Source organism: Sorex fumeus, unplaced genomic scaffold, assembly GCF_029834395.1.
Source record: "Sorex fumeus unplaced genomic scaffold, SorFum_2.1 ptg000007l, whole genome shotgun sequence".
Taxonomy (NCBI): Eukaryota; Metazoa; Chordata; class Mammalia; order Eulipotyphla; family Soricidae; genus Sorex; species Sorex fumeus.
Window position 1 is genome coordinate 49,533,158 of NW_026606064.1, and position 18,742 is coordinate 49,551,899.

At 36.0% G+C, this 18,742-nt stretch overlaps 1 protein-coding gene across 5 annotated transcripts in view; it reads left to right on the forward strand.

The window, feature by feature from the left end:
* ENAH (ENAH actin regulator) overlaps window positions 1–17,387 on the forward strand; it is a 162,527-nt gene extending 145,140 nt beyond the window's left edge. For 3 of the 5 annotated variants that reach the window (XM_056138482.1, XM_056138480.1, XM_056138484.1), the window contains exons 11-15: window positions 3,520–3,586; window positions 6,779–6,841; window positions 10,263–10,341; window positions 13,606–13,663; window positions 14,403–17,387. In XM_056138482.1, coding sequence (XP_055994457.1) covers window positions 3,520–3,586; window positions 6,779–6,841; window positions 10,263–10,341; window positions 13,606–13,663; window positions 14,403–14,440 — 305 coding nt within the window. In that variant the 3' untranslated portion in view covers window positions 14,441–17,387. The remainder of the gene's footprint in view (window positions 1–3,519; window positions 3,587–6,778; window positions 6,842–10,262; window positions 10,342–13,605; window positions 13,664–14,402) is intronic. The other 2 variants (XM_056138483.1, XM_056138485.1) reach the window with 1 other exon arrangement.
* The last annotated feature ends 1,355 nt before the right edge of the window (window positions 17,388–18,742 follow it).

Here is an 18,742-nt window from a genome sequence, read left to right on the forward strand (position 1 = left end):
CAAATATACTATATTAAAGAGAATATTAATATCCTGTTTTTCACCAGAAGTGCTTAGTTTTCATGACTGTAAGATTGTTTCATATTTGACTGAAAGGCTGTGAACTGGATTTCCCACTCACTACCTTGCCCAATATGAAACAAAATAACATAATGTCGATGGTTTGGAGAATTTATAGTATCAAGCATAATTCTTAGGAAGCTATTATAGAAAATGCTGCATATTTTGATTTGTAAATTTCCAGATGCTTAAAGAAATCCACTTTTTAGAAAACATCCTTTTGTTTTCCTTACTAATGAACAGATGAGAAATTTTCATATTTCTAGCCAAGAATGCCATTTAAGCGATAGAATACGTGCTTTTCATATGCAAGGGTTTTTTGGGATCAAGTAAAAACAGCAAAATAGTGGGACTGGAGTGATAGTATAGCAATTGCTTTGTGTGCGGCTGGCCTGGATTCAATTCTTACTCATCTCTCGCACCGCCAGGAGTAATTCCTGAGTGCAGAGCCAGGAGTAACTCCTGAGCATTGCTGGGTGTAACCCAAAAAGCAAAAAAAAAAAACAAAAACAAAAAAAGCTTCTAATAGCAATAGCATAAAAGGTATAAATGATGAATTAGCAAGGTCAGTGATGACCTTAAGTTTCTTACGTAGAAGACTGAGTGCAATAGAAATTCAGGACAAAGACGGTGTTTTGGGGGGAAAGTTTAGGTTAAGTCATATGACTTGAAGAGAGGGAAAGCTAAGTAAAACAATGTGCAGAAGCTATTTGATGGAACCTTATTAAAACCCAGTGCATTTTCTAGTTAAAACTACAGTTCGATCCCAATTCTTACTTACACATAGTTGATTTTCATGCAGCCTAGATGTTTATTTTCACGATAAGAGTTCACACATCATTCCATCCTAGTGGGTTGATGATGATAGCAGTGAGTCAGCCCAAATTAGAAAACAGTACAAAGAACAATAGACTGCTGACCAGTGAGTCACTGCATAGAGTGGTTTGAAATAAAAGCTTAGCGTGATCTCATTTTTATTTAACTGGAATTGTCTGCCAAGTTCCAAGAGATTTTTTTTTTTGAAAATCAAGTTGATGTGCATGATTCTGAAATACTGAGTTAAGAGAATGATCTGAACTTAAAATTAATGTTTAAGTATAAGAGCACATTAAAGATTCTATTTTTTTACTATTGACAAAAATAGTTTATAGTAGTATAGGTAGTACTAAGTTCTTAAAGTAATTTATAACATTCCATTCAAACTAAAGTTACCCCATTCTTATTCTTTTAGTATTGTCTTTATTAGAGAAACTTAACTGTTGCATAAAATGCTAGTATTTTAGATTTAATATTGTTTACTATTTTGTGTTAAAGTTTGAAATTATGCAAGTTAGAATCCTTATGATTTTAATTGAAGTTCAGAACTGAAATTAAAAACTTTTTATACAATGGTGTTTAATGTTTTCTTAATTTTCTTTTTATAATAACTGGGGGGAAAAGACATTAATAAGTATTTTTTTTGTTTGTCTTTTTGTTTTGGGGGACCTCCATCCAGTGCTGTTAGGGCTTATTCCTGGCTCTGCAGTCAGAGATCTCTGATGGGCTTGGGTTTCTGGTGGACTGTGTGGGGAGCATCAGGGATCCAACCTGGGTCAGCCATAAGGCAAGCACCTTGCCCACTATACCATCTCTCTGACCTTCATAGGTTTTTTTGTTTATAAACACCATGATTCTCAGGGTTGTTCATAGTACAGTGCTTTTAGGTATTTAGTGTTCCAACACCAGTCCCGCCACCAGTGTGAACTTTCCTCCACCAATGTACGGTTGTCCACCCACCTCCCAGGCCTGCCCCGTTACTAGGCACAAACAAATTTACTACATATTTCTGGGTTCAGCAAAATGGCCAACTTAGAAAATGGACCAATAAAAGTCAAAACAATTAATTTCATCTCACAACAGCATTAATAAAGTCAACTGAGTTGGTTGGTGCTGGTTTTTAGTGTATTTTCTCATTGAGCTTAGTGAGGCTGGAGTGAGGGCACAGCAGGTAGGGCGTTTGCCTTGCATGCAGCCAACCCGGGTTTGATTCCTCCATTACTCTCAAAGAACCCAGGAATCTACCAAGAGTATCCCGCCCACACAGCAGAGCCTGGCAAGCTCCCCGTGGCATAGTCAATATGCCAAAAACAGTAACAACTGGTCTCACAATGGAGACATTACTGGTGCCTGCTCGAGCAAATCAGTGAACAACAGGAGGACCGTGCTACAGTGCTACCTAATTTGCTATGCTCCTCCTTGGCTGTCAGTACTGTGAAATGTGGAGGTATCTCATGACTGCATATGCATGTGGCCACATGCTCCAGAAGCTGTGGAGCTGGGCTATTTCATCTGGGTATGTCAGGTGTGGAGACTGCTTGGCCAATCCAGCAGAGAGTGAAGTCTGCCCACCCCATTCCAAGAAGACATGTTTTTTTTTATTTATTTCAAAAATTACTTTTTATTTAATATCTTAAGTTATATTCTTTTTTTTCTCTCTTTTAATTAGTGAAACACCATGAGGTATGGTTGTAGACTTACAAACTTTCATGCTTGGGTTTCAGTTAAAAAAAGACATGTTTTATATATATTTCTTCATGTTTTATATTTTTAAAGAACCTTGTCATCTTATTCATTTCTTCTCATTTTAACTGTGTAAATAAATCAGAACTGTGTTGATTTTTTTTGGTTTATTTTTATTTTGGGGCCACTATTATTTTGTAAGCCTGACTCTGTGGCTAGGGATCACTGCCAGTGGACTCCAGGGACCGTACTGGGTGCTGGTGATCGAACACAGGTCAGCTGCTTGCAAGGCAAACATCTACCCATGGCACTGTTGCTCTGTCCCCAGATATGTTGATTTTAAAGTTTAGAATTAATTTTTTAATGGCTAAAATCATTAATTTATTGAGGGAAATGTTACCCAGATATTAATGGTGGGGGTAAAGGGAGGACATGAGAGAAATCAAGCATACTGGTAAAGTGGAGAACTAAAGGCTCTGCCAACATGTTCAGAATCCTCATGTTTCCAGATCTTTTCATTTTCTCATCTCTCTATCAAGATCATTGCAGTGACCAAAAAATTCAGAAATATTTTTGTGACATTCCTAGTCTCAAAAGTTTTTGTGACTTCATTGTGAAAGTGTTGAGATAAGTCAGGATGCTTCTTAGGAGGATGTGATGAAAAGCACAGAAGAGCTGCCCAAATGGCGGGCCCCAAGTCAGGCTGCAGGGGGCTCAACCCGCCAGGTGTCTCCACTCAAAGCCCACAGCCTGGCCACTGGAGCCTGAGCAGCAGCAAGTGGCAAAGGTCTGGCGCTGTCCAGTGCTGATCCTGCCCTAGAATTAAATGTTTTAATTAACTTAGAATTTGATTTTTTCATGTATATATTTTGTTATGTAATACCATGTAATAGCTTGTTATTTCTTTTATGATTCTTTAAACAATGGCTATATTAATAAGTTGTTTTGTGTTTTTCAAAGAACCAACAAGAAAACCCTGGGAAAGAACAAATACAATGAACGGCAGCAAGTCACCTATTATCTCCAGGTATCAATTTTTTTCTTCTTCTGAGTTTTATACTACATTGGTTTTGCAAAAGAAATTGACATCTACATTTTTTTATCATGAAAAATCAGAAGTTAGCTTTGGAATTGTACAAAGCAGCAAATAGAATGGAAATAATCTACTGCTCTTGGCCAGCCACAAACCCCATTAGGTCTTCATCTGATGCTTCTTATCATTAGCCAGTTCGTCCAAATGTTCAGATTGCTTATATTCCTTATAGTTTTATTTTTTTGACGAAATATTTATTCCAGACTACAGGAAAATTGAAGGAATAGTACAGTGAACACAGTGAACCCATCGTCTAGATTAGTAATGATTATTTTTACTATACAGGTCTTCAGGTGACTCTTGGCTAAAATAGGCTAGCAGTTAAAGTCAAGGGCCCAACGTGCTGCTTGGGTCCTGCAGTGCTGGGAATTACCTAGACCGCACCAGATGTACTTGAGGATCTCGTACCCATCAATGCTGAGAAGTTTGTGGTGCCTGGGCTTGAACAAGGGTCACTACATGCAAGTCATGCTCCTTACCCATTATTCTCTGTAGGCCTTTGAACTCTTTCCTGTAAATTGTCCACCTTTCTTTGAAGAGTTAGAAAGTAGTTTGCAAATATGCCCTTGTTGAACCTTGAATATTTCAACATTTCCCTGAAAAACCAGAATATTCTCCGTTCTCCCACATGAACACGGTGGCTTGGGCTCTGTTAGGCAAATTCAGCACTCCTTAACTAAACATACTTTATTCTAATTTTATTTACTTGCTCATTTATTTTGGGTTTGTTTGGTTGATGATTTTCGGGTCACATTTAGTAGTACTCCGGGATCACTCTCGGTGGTGCTTTTGAGGACCAGGTAGTGCTGTGAACAGAATCTGGGCCTATTAACTTGGTTTTAAACATAGATGAAACTTTTTCTTGGTTTATGTGGCAGTTTAAAGAACTGATTTTCTAAGGAAAATAAATACATATATGGAGGCTCAAAAGTTTCTCTTTTTTTGAGCTATTTGTTTTTTGTTGTTGCTGTTGTTGTTTGTTTCAACTCACAAAATGCAAACTTGACTAGGAACCTAATAAAATATACATAAAAACAGGCATATTGTCATATATCTATTATTAGCCTAAATCTAAAATTTGATTTGTGTTTTGTGTGCTGATGGGAAAGATCAAGTAGTGATAGTTGTTTAAACTCCAGTAGAAATTGGGCCTTTCAAAATGCACAGAAGTGTTTAGTTCCTCAGGATAAGTATATTTTAAAAGAAATTTTTAAAATATAGGAATTACTTTTGAATATGATTTTTTGCTCGTAGAGAATTGCATTTGTTCCTTAGATACCTGATTGAGCTTGCCTTTTAATGCATTCCAAATAGATGTTGGTTTATCTTCAGTAACATATTGTGAAGCCTGGTTCATAAAATATATCAGAGAACAAGACCAATTGTACCAAATGTACCAATTGTCTTTTGAAGATGGTAAATTATGGTGGTGAAGACCTGTATCTCTGCCACATTGATAGGAATTCTGTATATACCTTACATGGATCTAAATCTAAAGTTATATCTTAGAAGAAGTAAAGTAAAGTAAAGTAAAGTAAAGGCCCTCCCGTTGATCATCGATTTGCTCGAGCGGGCCCAGTAACATCTCCATTGGAGACTTTGTTGTTACTGTGTCTGGCATATCGAAGAAGAAATGGAGGAAATTTTCCAAATAAATTATGTTCCTTAATGTATTTAGGTTCATGTAAAGGGGGAAAATTGTTTTTGAAAAATTTCTAACACTTTTAAGTGAAATTTAATCCCTTAATACATGTTCTAAAGATCACCATTTACTGGTTCTTCTTTTCTTCCCTTTTTTTTGGGGGGGGGGGGGGCGGTTATACCCGGTAATGCACAGGGGTTACTCCTGGCTCTGCACTCAGGAACTACCCCTGGCAGTGCTCAGGGGACCATATGGGATGCAGGGAATCAAACCTGGGTCGGCCGTGTGCAAGGCAAAACTCCCTACCCACTGTGCTATCGCTCCAGCCCCGTGGTTCTTATTTTCTGTCACGCATGCAATCTTGTTTTGACTTGTATAATTTTCTTTATCTTTACCAAAATAGAAATTCTAAATGATCAGTTATTGATCGTTCATATACCTTTTATAACTGATCCAACTGCAGCTCTGTATAAGATTTTATTGCAAGCAGTTTTGAGCCATAAAATGTTTTAAAAATATGTTTAAAGGACTAGCACATTTTTCTTTTTCTTTCAGGTTATCTCTAATTGTTTTGAAGGCAAACTTTTATGATTATTTTGATTTTATGTTTGTCCTATCCTTACGATATAGTGAAAATAACCAATTTCTCTTCTAATTATGTCAAAATTAATTGTAATAAGATGGATTAATATCCTGGAAAAATACATGCTATTGCACAATGCCATATTCATTAATTATGTCAGAAACTAGAGAAAAAGAGCATTATAATTTGAAATGGGTTAAACTAGACTGAAACAAAACATTGGAAAAGCTTGAATTTTTTTTTTCTTTCTGGATCACACCCGGCGATGCTCCGGGGTTACTCCTGGCTCTGCACTCAGGAATTACTCCTGGCATTGCTCGGGAGACCATGGGATGCTGGGGATCAAACCCAGGTCGGCCGTGTGCAAAGCAAGTGCCCTACCCACTGTGCTCTCACTCCAGCCCAGAAAAGCTTGAATTTTTAAAAAATGATTGTGTTTAGTCATTTTGAATTCTTCTAAAGTTTTTGTTAAGTGCTAACAGATCTTCTACTCAAAATGGGGGAAGTGCCTCCTCAAGAGTTAATTTTGTGTGTCCTTCAGGCTACAATAATCTCTATTGTGCTTTGTATTTGAATCTGTGGTTTTCTGTTCATGCTAATAGAAATATCCTTGATTGTATTTTGATGCACTATGTGAATTTGATGTAGGTAGGTTTCACTGTCTGTAGTCTGTGAAGTTGTCAAGTAAATACTTCTATTTATACTTGATCCATATATCACTAGAATTAGTATTTAATTATCTTTGTTTTCATTAGAAAATTACTATTTTAAGATTAATGGGCTCCTTTAATTCTTATTATATTTCCAGTAATTAAAGACCTATAAAATATCGGTAACATAATGAAAATCATATTTTCAAGTTCTATTGTATACCCCTTTAAATGGTTTTTCCCCTTCATAGACGGGATTCTCCAAGGAGAAATCAGATTGTTTTTGACAACAGGTCCTATGATTCATTACACAGGTATCATCCTGCTGTGACTTTGTGATTTGAGACTTTTAAATAACATGTTCAGGGTAGGGCTGAGCTTTTTCTACATGGATTGGTAATCACCACAAGGGAGATATTTAGAAAGATCCTACTTTTCATATATAGTTTTATTTAGAATACTTTTTTTTTAAATCTTGAGCTTTTAACTAGAAAAATACAGTAATACTCATTTTTTTCTATCACCCCTTATCTTTTTAATAGGGTAAATATAAAGAATAATTATCAGAAATACTAGAAAGGAAATATAAGGTCTCCTATATTTACTTCTAGTCTTTAAAAGCAGAAACAAAGCCACAAGCCTCTTTATGAAATATTAGGCAAAGGTTTTTGAAAGATAAAGTTTTATACCATATTTTACTAGAATATAAGACAGCATTGTAGCCACAATTGTAAATCATTTATTCTAACAATCAAATGCCTAATTTCCTAAGCCTTAGGAATATGCACCTATTATCTTTTTCTTTAATTTAGCTAAAAGATAGCAAAAAATTCTCACTTAGGCTATTTTTAGAATTAATTGGGCAGATCTGGGTGTTGAGTGTTGTGTGCAATTACTTTATAGGCAGGTATCTAGAGGTAGCACTTAAATTAATAAAAACCTCTGGGCACCTTCATGCTTTAATCAGTTAGCCTATAAGAAATAACTGAAATAAAGCCATGTTTTCATAAATATCTTTTCTTTTTAATGTGCTTCATAGCTATTGAAAGCATGAATTTGTGCATGGCAGGAGTGTCTAGGGCAGTAAAAAGTTCTATAATCAAACTAGTTGTATCCCACTGATTATTAAAATATTTTTTGCCAGTTAAATCTCCATAAAATCTTTATATTACAATAATGATATCTTTTTTAATAGGGCCTTTTTTTTAGGTGGTTCAGTTGTTCTGATCAAAAGACTTAGTTAGAAAATTTACAAGCGTATAGGGGAAAAAATAGCATTTTTGCAATGACATTTTCTGTTCTAAATCTTCCCAGTTATCTTGCTGCTTTCATACATAGTTTCCTCGAGATAACATTGTTAAACTTTTTTTTTAATAAGTGGTGATTACTTATTTCCTTCAGTATGAAAAGTTCCCCCCTTTAGTTAATTATCATGGTGGTGGTGGTGATGGTGGTGGATTGCATGTCAGCATGAATTATTTTTTAAAACTGCATGTTACCACAATTGTTTATTATGTAACAGCAATACTATTTTACATCGTATAATAAATATGGATATAGAACATACTGCCCAGTTATGAAGCAGGCCATAGTTATTCACTTGTATTTCAGGTTATTATTATAAGCAGAGAAAGAAGTAGTTAGTTGTATGACCTAAATGAGAAAAATGAAAAGAAAGCCAGTTATTTATTTTTCTGAGCACAAGAACAGATAGTATAGGTTATAGGAGAGGCACAGCAAGCCTCTCATTTTGAGGTTCAGGAATACTAAATCGAATTGTACACAAAACACAAGGAACTTCAGGGCTCAGTAAATCTTGGGTGGAATTCAGTCTGCCCAGCAGAGTGAAGGGTATATCCTCAAAAAAAAAAAAAAGAAAGGAAACCTGTTAGAAAAATCTTATTCTCCATGGTACCTTGCTCAGTACTTACGGATGAAGCTTTCCTTGTTCATATAAGCATAGCTTTAGACATCTAATAAAGTTGATTGACTAGCTTCATAACTTCTTAAGCAGTCGTTGTGGTTTAATATAAAGCAAATTTACTCTGGAGTTCATTTTCACAGGCAATGCCTTTGAGTATAAAATATATATTATATGCCTTCTGAGAATTCTGAAATATAATAACTTTGAAAAGTTATCCTTAAAACCTTTTTGATCTGATTTCTAGCATTGCTTCTATAAAATTTGAAAGGTGCAACTTCACTGATGATTGTAATTAATGTAATTTGCATTAATTCATGACTCTTTAAAGGTGGCCACCTGAAAATAGAGGAAGAGTCTCCATTTAAAACTATAGGTTTTGTGGAGTCCAGAGGAATAGCACAGTATGTAGCGTGCTTACTTTGCACATGGCCTACACAGTCTCCATCCTCTGAGCCTCCCAAGCACTGCTGGGAGTAATCCTTGAGCATTGAGCCAGGAGTGCAAACTGAGCACTACCGGGTATGGCCCCAAAACCAAAAAACAAAGCAAATACAACTTTGGATTATGTTGGGGGGGGCACACCCAGCATTGCTTAGAGCTTACTCCTGGCTTTGTGGTCAGGAATCACTTCTGGTGTTCTCAGGAGATCCAACCATATGGGGTGCTGGGGGTTGAACCCGGGTCACCCATATGCAAGGCAAGCTCTGTACCCTTGTACTGTTGCTTTGGCCCCTAACACTAGATTTTTCACATGTGATTTTCTTTTAATACCAAACTGATAAATTTTATATTGAAATTTTCGCTTAAAATGGACTTGCTTCTTCATGTACAATTTTTAATGAAAGTGAAATTCTTGAAAGGGCAGTAATAATTGAGATTGTTGAATCTGACTTTTTCTTTTTAAAAATACTTGTTTTAGGGACGAGAATGATAGTACAATGAATAGGGTATTTGCCTTAAATATCTGATCTGGATTCAATTCCCAGCACCACATATGATCCCTTGAGCACCAAGCAAGGGGTGACCCCTGAGCACCAAGCCAGGAATAAGCCCTAACCACTGCTGAATGTGGCCCCGCAAAGCAAAAAAAAAGCAAAACAAATAAAAAATAATTTGTTTTACAAGGAGCCAGAGAGATATTACAGCGTTAGGTAAGGCTGTGGTGTGGCCCAAAAATAAAAACAAAAAAAAAACTATATAATTTCGATGCATTGAGCCAGGAAATAATAGCAGAACCAACTGAATATGAATATGCTTTAGCCTAATCATTTTTATTTTGATGCTTGCAGTGGAAATCAAAGATACACAAAGAAATCAAGCTTACTAATAATGTTTTCCTATAAACCAAGTCATAGATTTTGTGAACTAATTAACATTAAAGTAAAATATTCCATCTTTCTGTTTGCCCTTTCATTGATCTGGCCAGTTTTTAATAGGTCAGTTTCAAAGGAAGGAGAGAGTGGTTTGTGTTACTTGGGCCTCAGGTTGTTCTAGCTGGCCTTTCATCTTGTCTTGATCAACATGTTACCTGGTTACCTGCATTGTGCCAAAGAATGTACATCTATTCTTAACTGAAGAAATCTCATCATCTTAACTACCTTTTTCTGATTTTTCTGCAAATAACTAAAAAATACTGATAAAAGTGAAAAATTACTTTAATTGTTCCTACAACTTTGACAACTTGTTAACACTGTGTTTTATTTAGGAAATGATTTTAAATCTGTTATTGGGTTGGTCAGTTAGCTGTTACTTATGCACTCATTGGAGATTGTACATGATGTTTACCTGTGCTGGAAATTTTATTTGTACAGACCAAAATCTGCACCATCCTCACAGCCCAGTGCCAACGGAGTCCAGACTGAGGGCTTAGACTACGACAGGTTGAAGCAGGTAACACTCTAAGCAGTTATTATGTATTTGCATGTGTTTCTTTTTTAATACATTGTGATTATATTATGAATGTACTTAAAAAGAATAGAGTTAAAATACAAACTTCATATAAACTTACCAGTGACTTTAAATGATCAATTCTTGTCTCTTGATTCAGTGAGTTAACATCAAGTTCTAACAGTGAGGGCCGAAGCAATTGTACAGTGGGTTGGACATTTGCCTTGCATGCAGCCAACCTGAGTTTGATCCCCAGCATCCTATATGACCCCTAGCCTGCCAGAAGTAATTCCTGAGTGCAGCATAACCCCTGAGCAATTCAGGGTGTTGCCAAAAACAAAATAAAACAAAACCCAGAGTTTCAACAGTGGTAGAGAATGGGAACAGTGGCTGAGTGGTATGGTAAAACTGAATGTTAACTCATGGTATATAGTTGTGAAAAAAGAATCCATAGGCTTCCACTTTTCACTTAATTATTATGTCTCTCTCCCCCCCAAAAAAAATGAACCCAGTATTTCTGGCTTTAGCAAGAATATAAAGAAAGTGGGCTAGTATACTTTATAGGGAGTGGTTTAGGGAGACAGATCAATAAAGTCTTATCTTTGATCTCAGAAGTTTCAGTTCTGGGAATTTATTCTAAGAAAATTGTATATGGGGACGGAAAGATAGTTCAAAGAACTGGAACACATGTTTTGCATGTGGGAACCTTTGGTTCTGTGCCTGGCACCATATGGGTTCCAATAGTATTGAGCAGGAAGTGGCCCAAAAACCAAAGAAAAAAAAACATAGGAGTATATAAATAATCTGCAGGGAGAACTCAGTAGGCATTAAAGAATCATAATTGAACATCTATGAGTTATGAGCAGCTATAGCAGCCCTTATTTTTAAAAAGAAGGTGGTACTATATAGTTTTGGATACATAGGCATTATATTTACTATGTACTAAGGAAAAATGAGTAGAAGGAGTAACAGGTGATAATTAGGGCATTTTTTCCTAGAAGGGACAGAATACATTTTTTTAAATTGGCAGTGCAAAAAATGAGTGGGTTAGAGAGATAGTACAGTGGGATAAAGCACTTGGCTGCATGTGGCTGACCTGGGTTAGGTCCTCAGCACATGTGATCCCCCAAATATAGAGCCAGGAATGATCCCAGGTGTGACTAAAAACAGAAGGATTGTAAATGGAAGGCAGTGAATCTCAGTAAAATATCAGTTTGTAGACCTGAGTACAAATAGGCCTAAAAATTAAAAATTTAATTTTTATCTTTTTACCATTTACTTTACCTTTACCTTTACCATTTACTTATTGACTATAATAATCATTGATATGACTATCTGGTAGATATGTTAACATCATTAGCATCTTCTAATCCTCATAGTACTCAATGTAATGTAGTCAAATTCTCAACATATGAGGTTTAGAGAAGGTGAACTAACTCAGTTCCATAGCTAAAGTAAATGGTTGAGTTGGGATCAGAATCCAGATCTTTGTCATAGCTTCTTTATCCTTTTCTGTATCATTCTGACTCATTTTTTAAAAAGCATTAACAGTGGGACTGGAGCAACAGTACAGTGGGTAGGGCGTTTGCCTTGCACGCGGCCACCCAGAGGTCAACCACCAACATCCCATATGGTCCCCCAAACACCATCAGGAGTAATTTCTGAGTGCAGAGCCAGGACTCCTGAGTATCGCTGGGTGTGACCCAAAAAGCAAAAATAAATAAATACTATAAAAAAAACCAAACCTTGGGGCTAAAGCAAAAGTACAGTGGGTCAAGCAAATCCAGCTTCTGTCCCTAGCACAGCATATCGTTACTGCTAGGAGTTAGTCCTGAGCACTGCTGGTGTGGCCCCAAAACATCAATAAGTAACGAACATGAACACAAGCGCAATTAAATTTTACAAGTGTTCAATAATAAAGGAAGTCACATAATTCAAAGCTAATTCTTGCAGAGGATTTTTGCCCATTAAAGTGTATATGATATCCCTTCCTTTCAACTTTCACATTACATTGTTGCTGATCATTTTAATTGGGAGTGTAAAATTGAACTTTAGTCATTTTTTAAAATATTATATAAAGATAAGAGTAATTACATGAGGAAAAGGGGTCTAGAGCAGGGGTGGGGACCATCTGACTTATCGGCTGTATATGAAACTGTGTCCTTTTTTTCTGGCACATGATGGGATGGACACACATGATTTTCATTGGCTGCCTGCAGTCCATCTGTGTTGTACAATGCACAAATCATGTTATAAATACCCAGTGGCCCTTGACAGGAAAAACATTTCCCTGCCCCGGGTTTAGAGGGAAATCATTATCAAGTGAGAAAAAAATGAGCTAACTGCATAAATTTCTAATGTCCCCATCAAGTACAGAAAATCTGTCCCCATCAAGTACAGAAAAAAATAGCTGAAATGTTTTAAAGTATGTAGCCCTTGTATCCAAAGCAGCATTTCAGTATGCATCTGTAATTTAAAAAATCATTGCACTAGTGTCCGTCATTTTTTCCTGTTTTTTTGAAATCCAGTGTCTGTTTTGCTCTTACAATGCCTCTTTTCTGAGATTCCATTGCAAATGCTCAGTGGGTATGTGAGCAGTGTGGGTTCAGCAGGTCCCCAGCCCCCTTAATTCTCGGTTTCCTTCTCTTAGGGCATTCCTTGAAACCTAGTTTTTAGCTGGTCTGGTTTCTTTCTTTCTTTTTTTTTTTTTTTTCTTTTTTTGGGTCACACCCGGCGATGCTCAGGAGTTACTCCTGGCTCCTGCACTCAGGAATTTCTCCTGGCGATGCTCAAGGAACCATATGGGATACTGGGAATTGAACCTGGGTAGGCTGAGTGCAAGGCCAACACCCTACCCACTGTGCTATCGCTCCAGCACCTAGCTGGTGTGATTTCTAAGGAGCCCCCATAACTCAAATCCCATGACAGATGTGGCCCTAGTTGAGTGTCCACCTTCCTTTTCTTTGAAACAGGTTTATTCATCACCTTTTAGACTGCTGCCAGGAGACTCAAGTCGAAGCAGCATCTTCTCACTGGCTGACAGGATAGTTATTTAACTTTAGGAAGCATTCTGTTTCATGTCTTGCAAGTGAAACGTAGCAAAGATTGGGAAGAGGAGACCAAAGAAAAATTAAGATTTAAGATGTCTAAGACATAAATCATGACTTTAAAAAAAAAACGTTTTTTGGCAGTCTTAACATTTTATATGAACAAGAACTTTTAGCAATATTTCTGTTTTTCTTATGTCTTTCCTCTTAATACTTTTAGGATATTTTAGAGGAAATGAGAAAAGAATTAACGAAGCTAAAAGAAGAACTCATCGATGGTGAGTGTCTCAATACATTTTATGCTACCCCTCCCTTACAGTAATGCTTAAGAATACCTTTTTTGGGGGGTGTCAGTGGAAGGGCCAGAGTGAGAGTACAGCAGGTAAAGGCACTTGCCTTGCATGCAGCCAGCCCAGGTTTGATTCCTGACATCCAAACGGTCTCGAGCCTGCCGGGAGATCCCTGCACACAGAGTCAGGGTGTGGCTCCAAACAAACCGCCTCCCCCCCCCAAAAAAAGGGAATACTTATTTTTCAGAAAATACAAGTAAACATTCAGTGTATTCCTTGAGGGCATAGATCTAATGCATTTACAAATCATCCTGCTCTTCTCTTGGCCTAGAATGTCAGAGAGAAGTTTTTTTCTAGGAATGGGGGCAAACAAGACCCTCTAAATTCTAGGTGTTAATTAGTATTAAATGGGAAATGAGAGAGAATCTTTTTTTAGGTTATCTCTTCTCATCCATTTTATTCTGTTGCCCTGTTATTGGGGAAGTGAAGGTGGGAGAGGGTATACAGAATCTGTGTTTTCGTTTTGCCTACGAAAGGGGGAGAGTAAATAAAAATACATATATAGAAATTAGTATCTTTATAATAAGAAAACAGGTCTTTGCAGTGAGAAATGTGAAATCAGCATCTTTTTCTAATTGTGATTTTGGATACAGCAGTTAACTACCCTTAAGAATTTATTTGACCATTTCATTATATTTACATTAACTGTTTTCCTCTTTCTGTCCAGCAATCAGGCAGGAACTGAGCAAGTCAAATACTGCATAAAGAAACAAAGAGAGATAGGACTTTAATCTAGAGAAAAAAGCAACCTACAAACAACTGTTAACAACAAAAAATCCCTACATTTTTGTGAGCTGTAAGAAGAAAATGAAGACAAACAGTCGGAAAGAGGGAAAAAAACAAGATATTTTGAACGCCTTCAGACATTATTATATACTCTGACAATTAAGCTATTTCCCTCCCGTTTGCTGCTTTTTTCTGACCTTTCCAACAGGATGGAAAAGAGTCTTATAAGAGTACCTATAACTGTTATGCAGAACATACTAAACCCATCAGGCGAGATCATCAAGCATTGAAATATTTTCATGTCAAGATAAAATTGCACATTTTTCACAATTCCATTGCTCAAATAAAGAGGAGAAAGGCTTAAGAAGTTTTTTCAGAGTGCTAATGAAAGAACTTAGCAAGCTATGCTATTGTATTGTAACTGTTTCTCTCAGGTTTGTCTTCCTATCATATTTGATATTCCATGAGTAATTGGGATCAGCCCTGTGTAGGTTAAGATCATAAAATGTGGAACAGATGGAATTGTATGTGCTTTCAAAGGGTGATATTTATAAGAAAGTGCCCTAAATATGATTTTGTCGGCTTGAGGAATTTTAGAATGATAGGAAGTCTCTTGAATTAGCCTTCATGCAATTTTGTAGATTAAAACATAAAATTCATCCAGAATATGAAGATCTAGATGCCTTCCTAAATTGTTACAATGCTTTACCAAATCTATGACTCCTACATAACACAAACCAGTGGTCAAATGTAAAACAATATATTGTAGATTTACTGTAGGTTTTCAACCTTTTTTTAGATTTATGCATGTGGACATTTTTATAATGTAATTACAACCACCACAAAGTTAGCTTTTTTAATTGCAGGCAGTAATGCATGTCACACTAATATGTAGTGTCCTTTTCAAGGCCTAGTCCCAGGGAAAAGATTTTGTAGACTATAGGGGAGTGGGAGGAAGGGAAGGAATAATTTTTTTATTTAAAGTTAATTTCTGCATTAACTTTTTTCCCTCAGTTATCTGCATGAATAATAATGAGAAATATTTTGTGACTTTAATTGGTAAATGTTAACAAAACCAAGTACTTAATCTTTTATCATGTCTTCAGCTCTTTGTATCTTAACTTGAGTCATTTCAATGACCTGAAACATGATTCTGAGCTTCACATGACTTGTATCTTACTGTGGAACTCAAACGTCATACCTGAATTTGGCAGTTGCTATTCCCTAGGCCCTGAAGTTACATAGGTGTTCACGCACACGTTCCTCACAACGATGCTGCTTTTGACATTTGTTATGCTGAAATATAAGAAGTAACAACGATGGCAGCCACTAAGGTCACAGAAACTATCAGATATAGAAAACAATGAGCTCTACATAATTTCCTTTTTAATATATAAAGAGACACTTAGGTGTCGGGAAGAAGGAATTAGATACTCAACTTACCACTACTTGTGAGTTGTGTGTGAGTGAGTACACACATGCATGTGTGCGTAAGTATGTATGCATGTGTGAGTGGATGTAATCTACTTGCTTATTGGAGGAAACTCCTAAGATTAAAATAGGGGAGAAATCCTACAATGGTAGTTTTTTTTTTTAATTTAGGAAATCAAAACTTTTCCGGGCTCTCCATCTTGATTTTATGCTTGAGTTTTTATGTGCCATATTTGCTTTGAAATCTTTGATTTTAGAAGTTTCACTAAAATTTTGAAGAAATGATCCATTTTCATCTGCTTTCTAGATTTCTTACTCCTCAGTTCATAGGACAGAGCTTGTTGATAGCATAGTTTTCTAAATGCTACAGATTCACAGCCATTACCATTTCAAAGAGGTTTGAATGAGGGAATTTTTTTTCCTTGTTACAATAGTTGCTATTTCTCTAGAAACTTCATTTTTGGATTAACCTGTGATAAATTAGCTATCATAATTCAAGTCTACAGGTTTTTTTTTAAATCAACTATTCATTGTCATGCAATAGTAGCAAAGGCATTAAAGATGCAGCAAGCTTTTAAAGAACTATTTTTTAAAAGAAATAGGAGGCATTTTCATCTTTATTATTGTACTTTGGTTATGCAAACACTTTGATATAAATGTTTATGTCCTCTATACAATCTGGTCAGAAATCACTTTTGATTTTGTTGGTCAAGTTAAGTAGTCTCTAGTGGGATAGAGTACTGACAAGTGGTCCAAAGTAAGGTAAAAAGCGACCGTAAAATGCTAGATAAAGAAACTGGTTTATGCACTAAACGTTTTGTGCCTTGGTCTAATATTAACTTGATGTCTGTAAAATGACAAAAAAGAACCAGTGTTGAATCACCTTCTAGTTTCCATCATTTGCATTATCCCAGATTGTTCACTGTTCTTTCCAAGAAGTTTGAATTTATATACACGTTTACTGTCATCCATGACAATTTTGTCATTGTTAGAGATTTCAGTAATTAAATGGGAAACAGAAGCTTAAGTTTTTTTCCTTAGCAAAACTATGTTCCTTGGAACCACATGATTATGATGGTTTTGTGCTCTTGTACACGGGATGTCTTAAGCTGAGTACAGTTTAGGGGATCCTTTCTATTACAGGAAGGTACTTCTTTCCTCAACACTGTGATCTGACCTGTGACAAATCTGTACTATACACTATGTAAATGGCTAACAAGTCTATTGCAAACCAATTGAATGTACAAATCTTAGTGCTGGTGCTGAAATCTCTTCAGAATAGTCATCATGATTTCAAAGTTTGTTTTGAAATTTGCAAGCATCAAGTGTCAATCAAAACTGAAGATGAAACACTAATGAATGTTGAATTCTCATGCTTTAGGTGTACTTCCTTTTTAGACTTTTTCAGTTCTATATTTTTACCGTACTGTTTCATTTAAATTTCCTACACGCTAACTTCATTTGTGTGATTGAAAATAAAATTGCAGTATATACATGTTGCTTGTTTGTGACACTTAAGATAATCTCAAATAATCTCAAATAATCTGTTGGGTCTTAAACTAGTTACATGGAATATGGAAAGAACTTTATGAAAGTCCATGACTTCACTGAAGTTTACATGTCATGTCACTATTCTTTAAGGTTTTATTAAAAAAAAAAAGTCCTAAACACTAAGTCATGTATATAAAGGGAATATGCAATAGTGTTTCTGTTACTCTTTTGAGGTAACTGTTGGTTGTTCCTAGTCATACTTTCTTTTGGCCCAGCTTGATATGTGTCTTACAGTCAGGAGATTGATAAACATTTGATTTTGTTTCATTTTCTCCCCATGATATAGTCACCTCTGCTGTTGAAATGTCCCTTTATCTAGTTTACAGAATTAACAGATATTGTATGATAAAAGACCTTATCAAGTACTGAGTTTTAAGTACAGTAACAATGTGTATCTGTAGTGTTATTTCTTAAAGTATAGCAGTAGTTTTTACATCTCATGAGGTATTAGGGTTTCATTTTAAAAATCAAAGGTCTCCATTAGAAATGAAGATGTAGCAATCCTTGACCTTTTTCTTTTACCAAACATAATTTCCCCTTCCATTATGACCTTCCACTTTTCATGAACTGTATGTTTCTCTCATTCATTGACATTTGCAGCCATAACAGAGGCCAGAGTTCTCTAATTATCAACTGATTTTTCCTCTCTATTCCGTCTCAGGTTCTGCCTTCCCTTAATATGTAAATCAAAATGTTTGTCTACAAAAACTAAGTTTTGTCTATAAAAACTACAAAATGTTTCCATTCAAAACTAAGGAACATAGTCACCATTTAAGTTTCTCTAACTACACCTTTCTTGTCTCTTGAGTTTGTACTTTAGTGCCATTACAAAGAATTGACCTTGAGATTCTTAGTGTTATTCTGCGAAGCACAGTTTTAAACCAAGATAATGCTACAGGATCTCTGTTATTCCCTTTTGTGTCATCATGGCTTTAAAACTTGTTTACTTTCTGAATCTTATTCATTTTATAGGTTATAAAATGACGTCATATAAAACAGCATTCTTGAACCACTGATGTAAGGACCAGTACTGATCGTTAGGTGTGTAAAGGTTGAAATCACTGATCTCCTGCCTTGGTTCTGAGTACTGGTCTATGGAACAGTTTATAGGACAGTGTAAACGGGTATAAATGGGTTGATGAGTGCTGACATGTCAGACCTCTTAATTCCTTTATGAAGCTATTACCATATTCACTTTGTTCGAGTCATCTGCTCTAACATTCATTTCGAAACTTAAAACCTGTTCCTGGTAGTATCTAGTATTTAGTAAAAAACAAAAAAATGGCTTGCCGTCTGTAT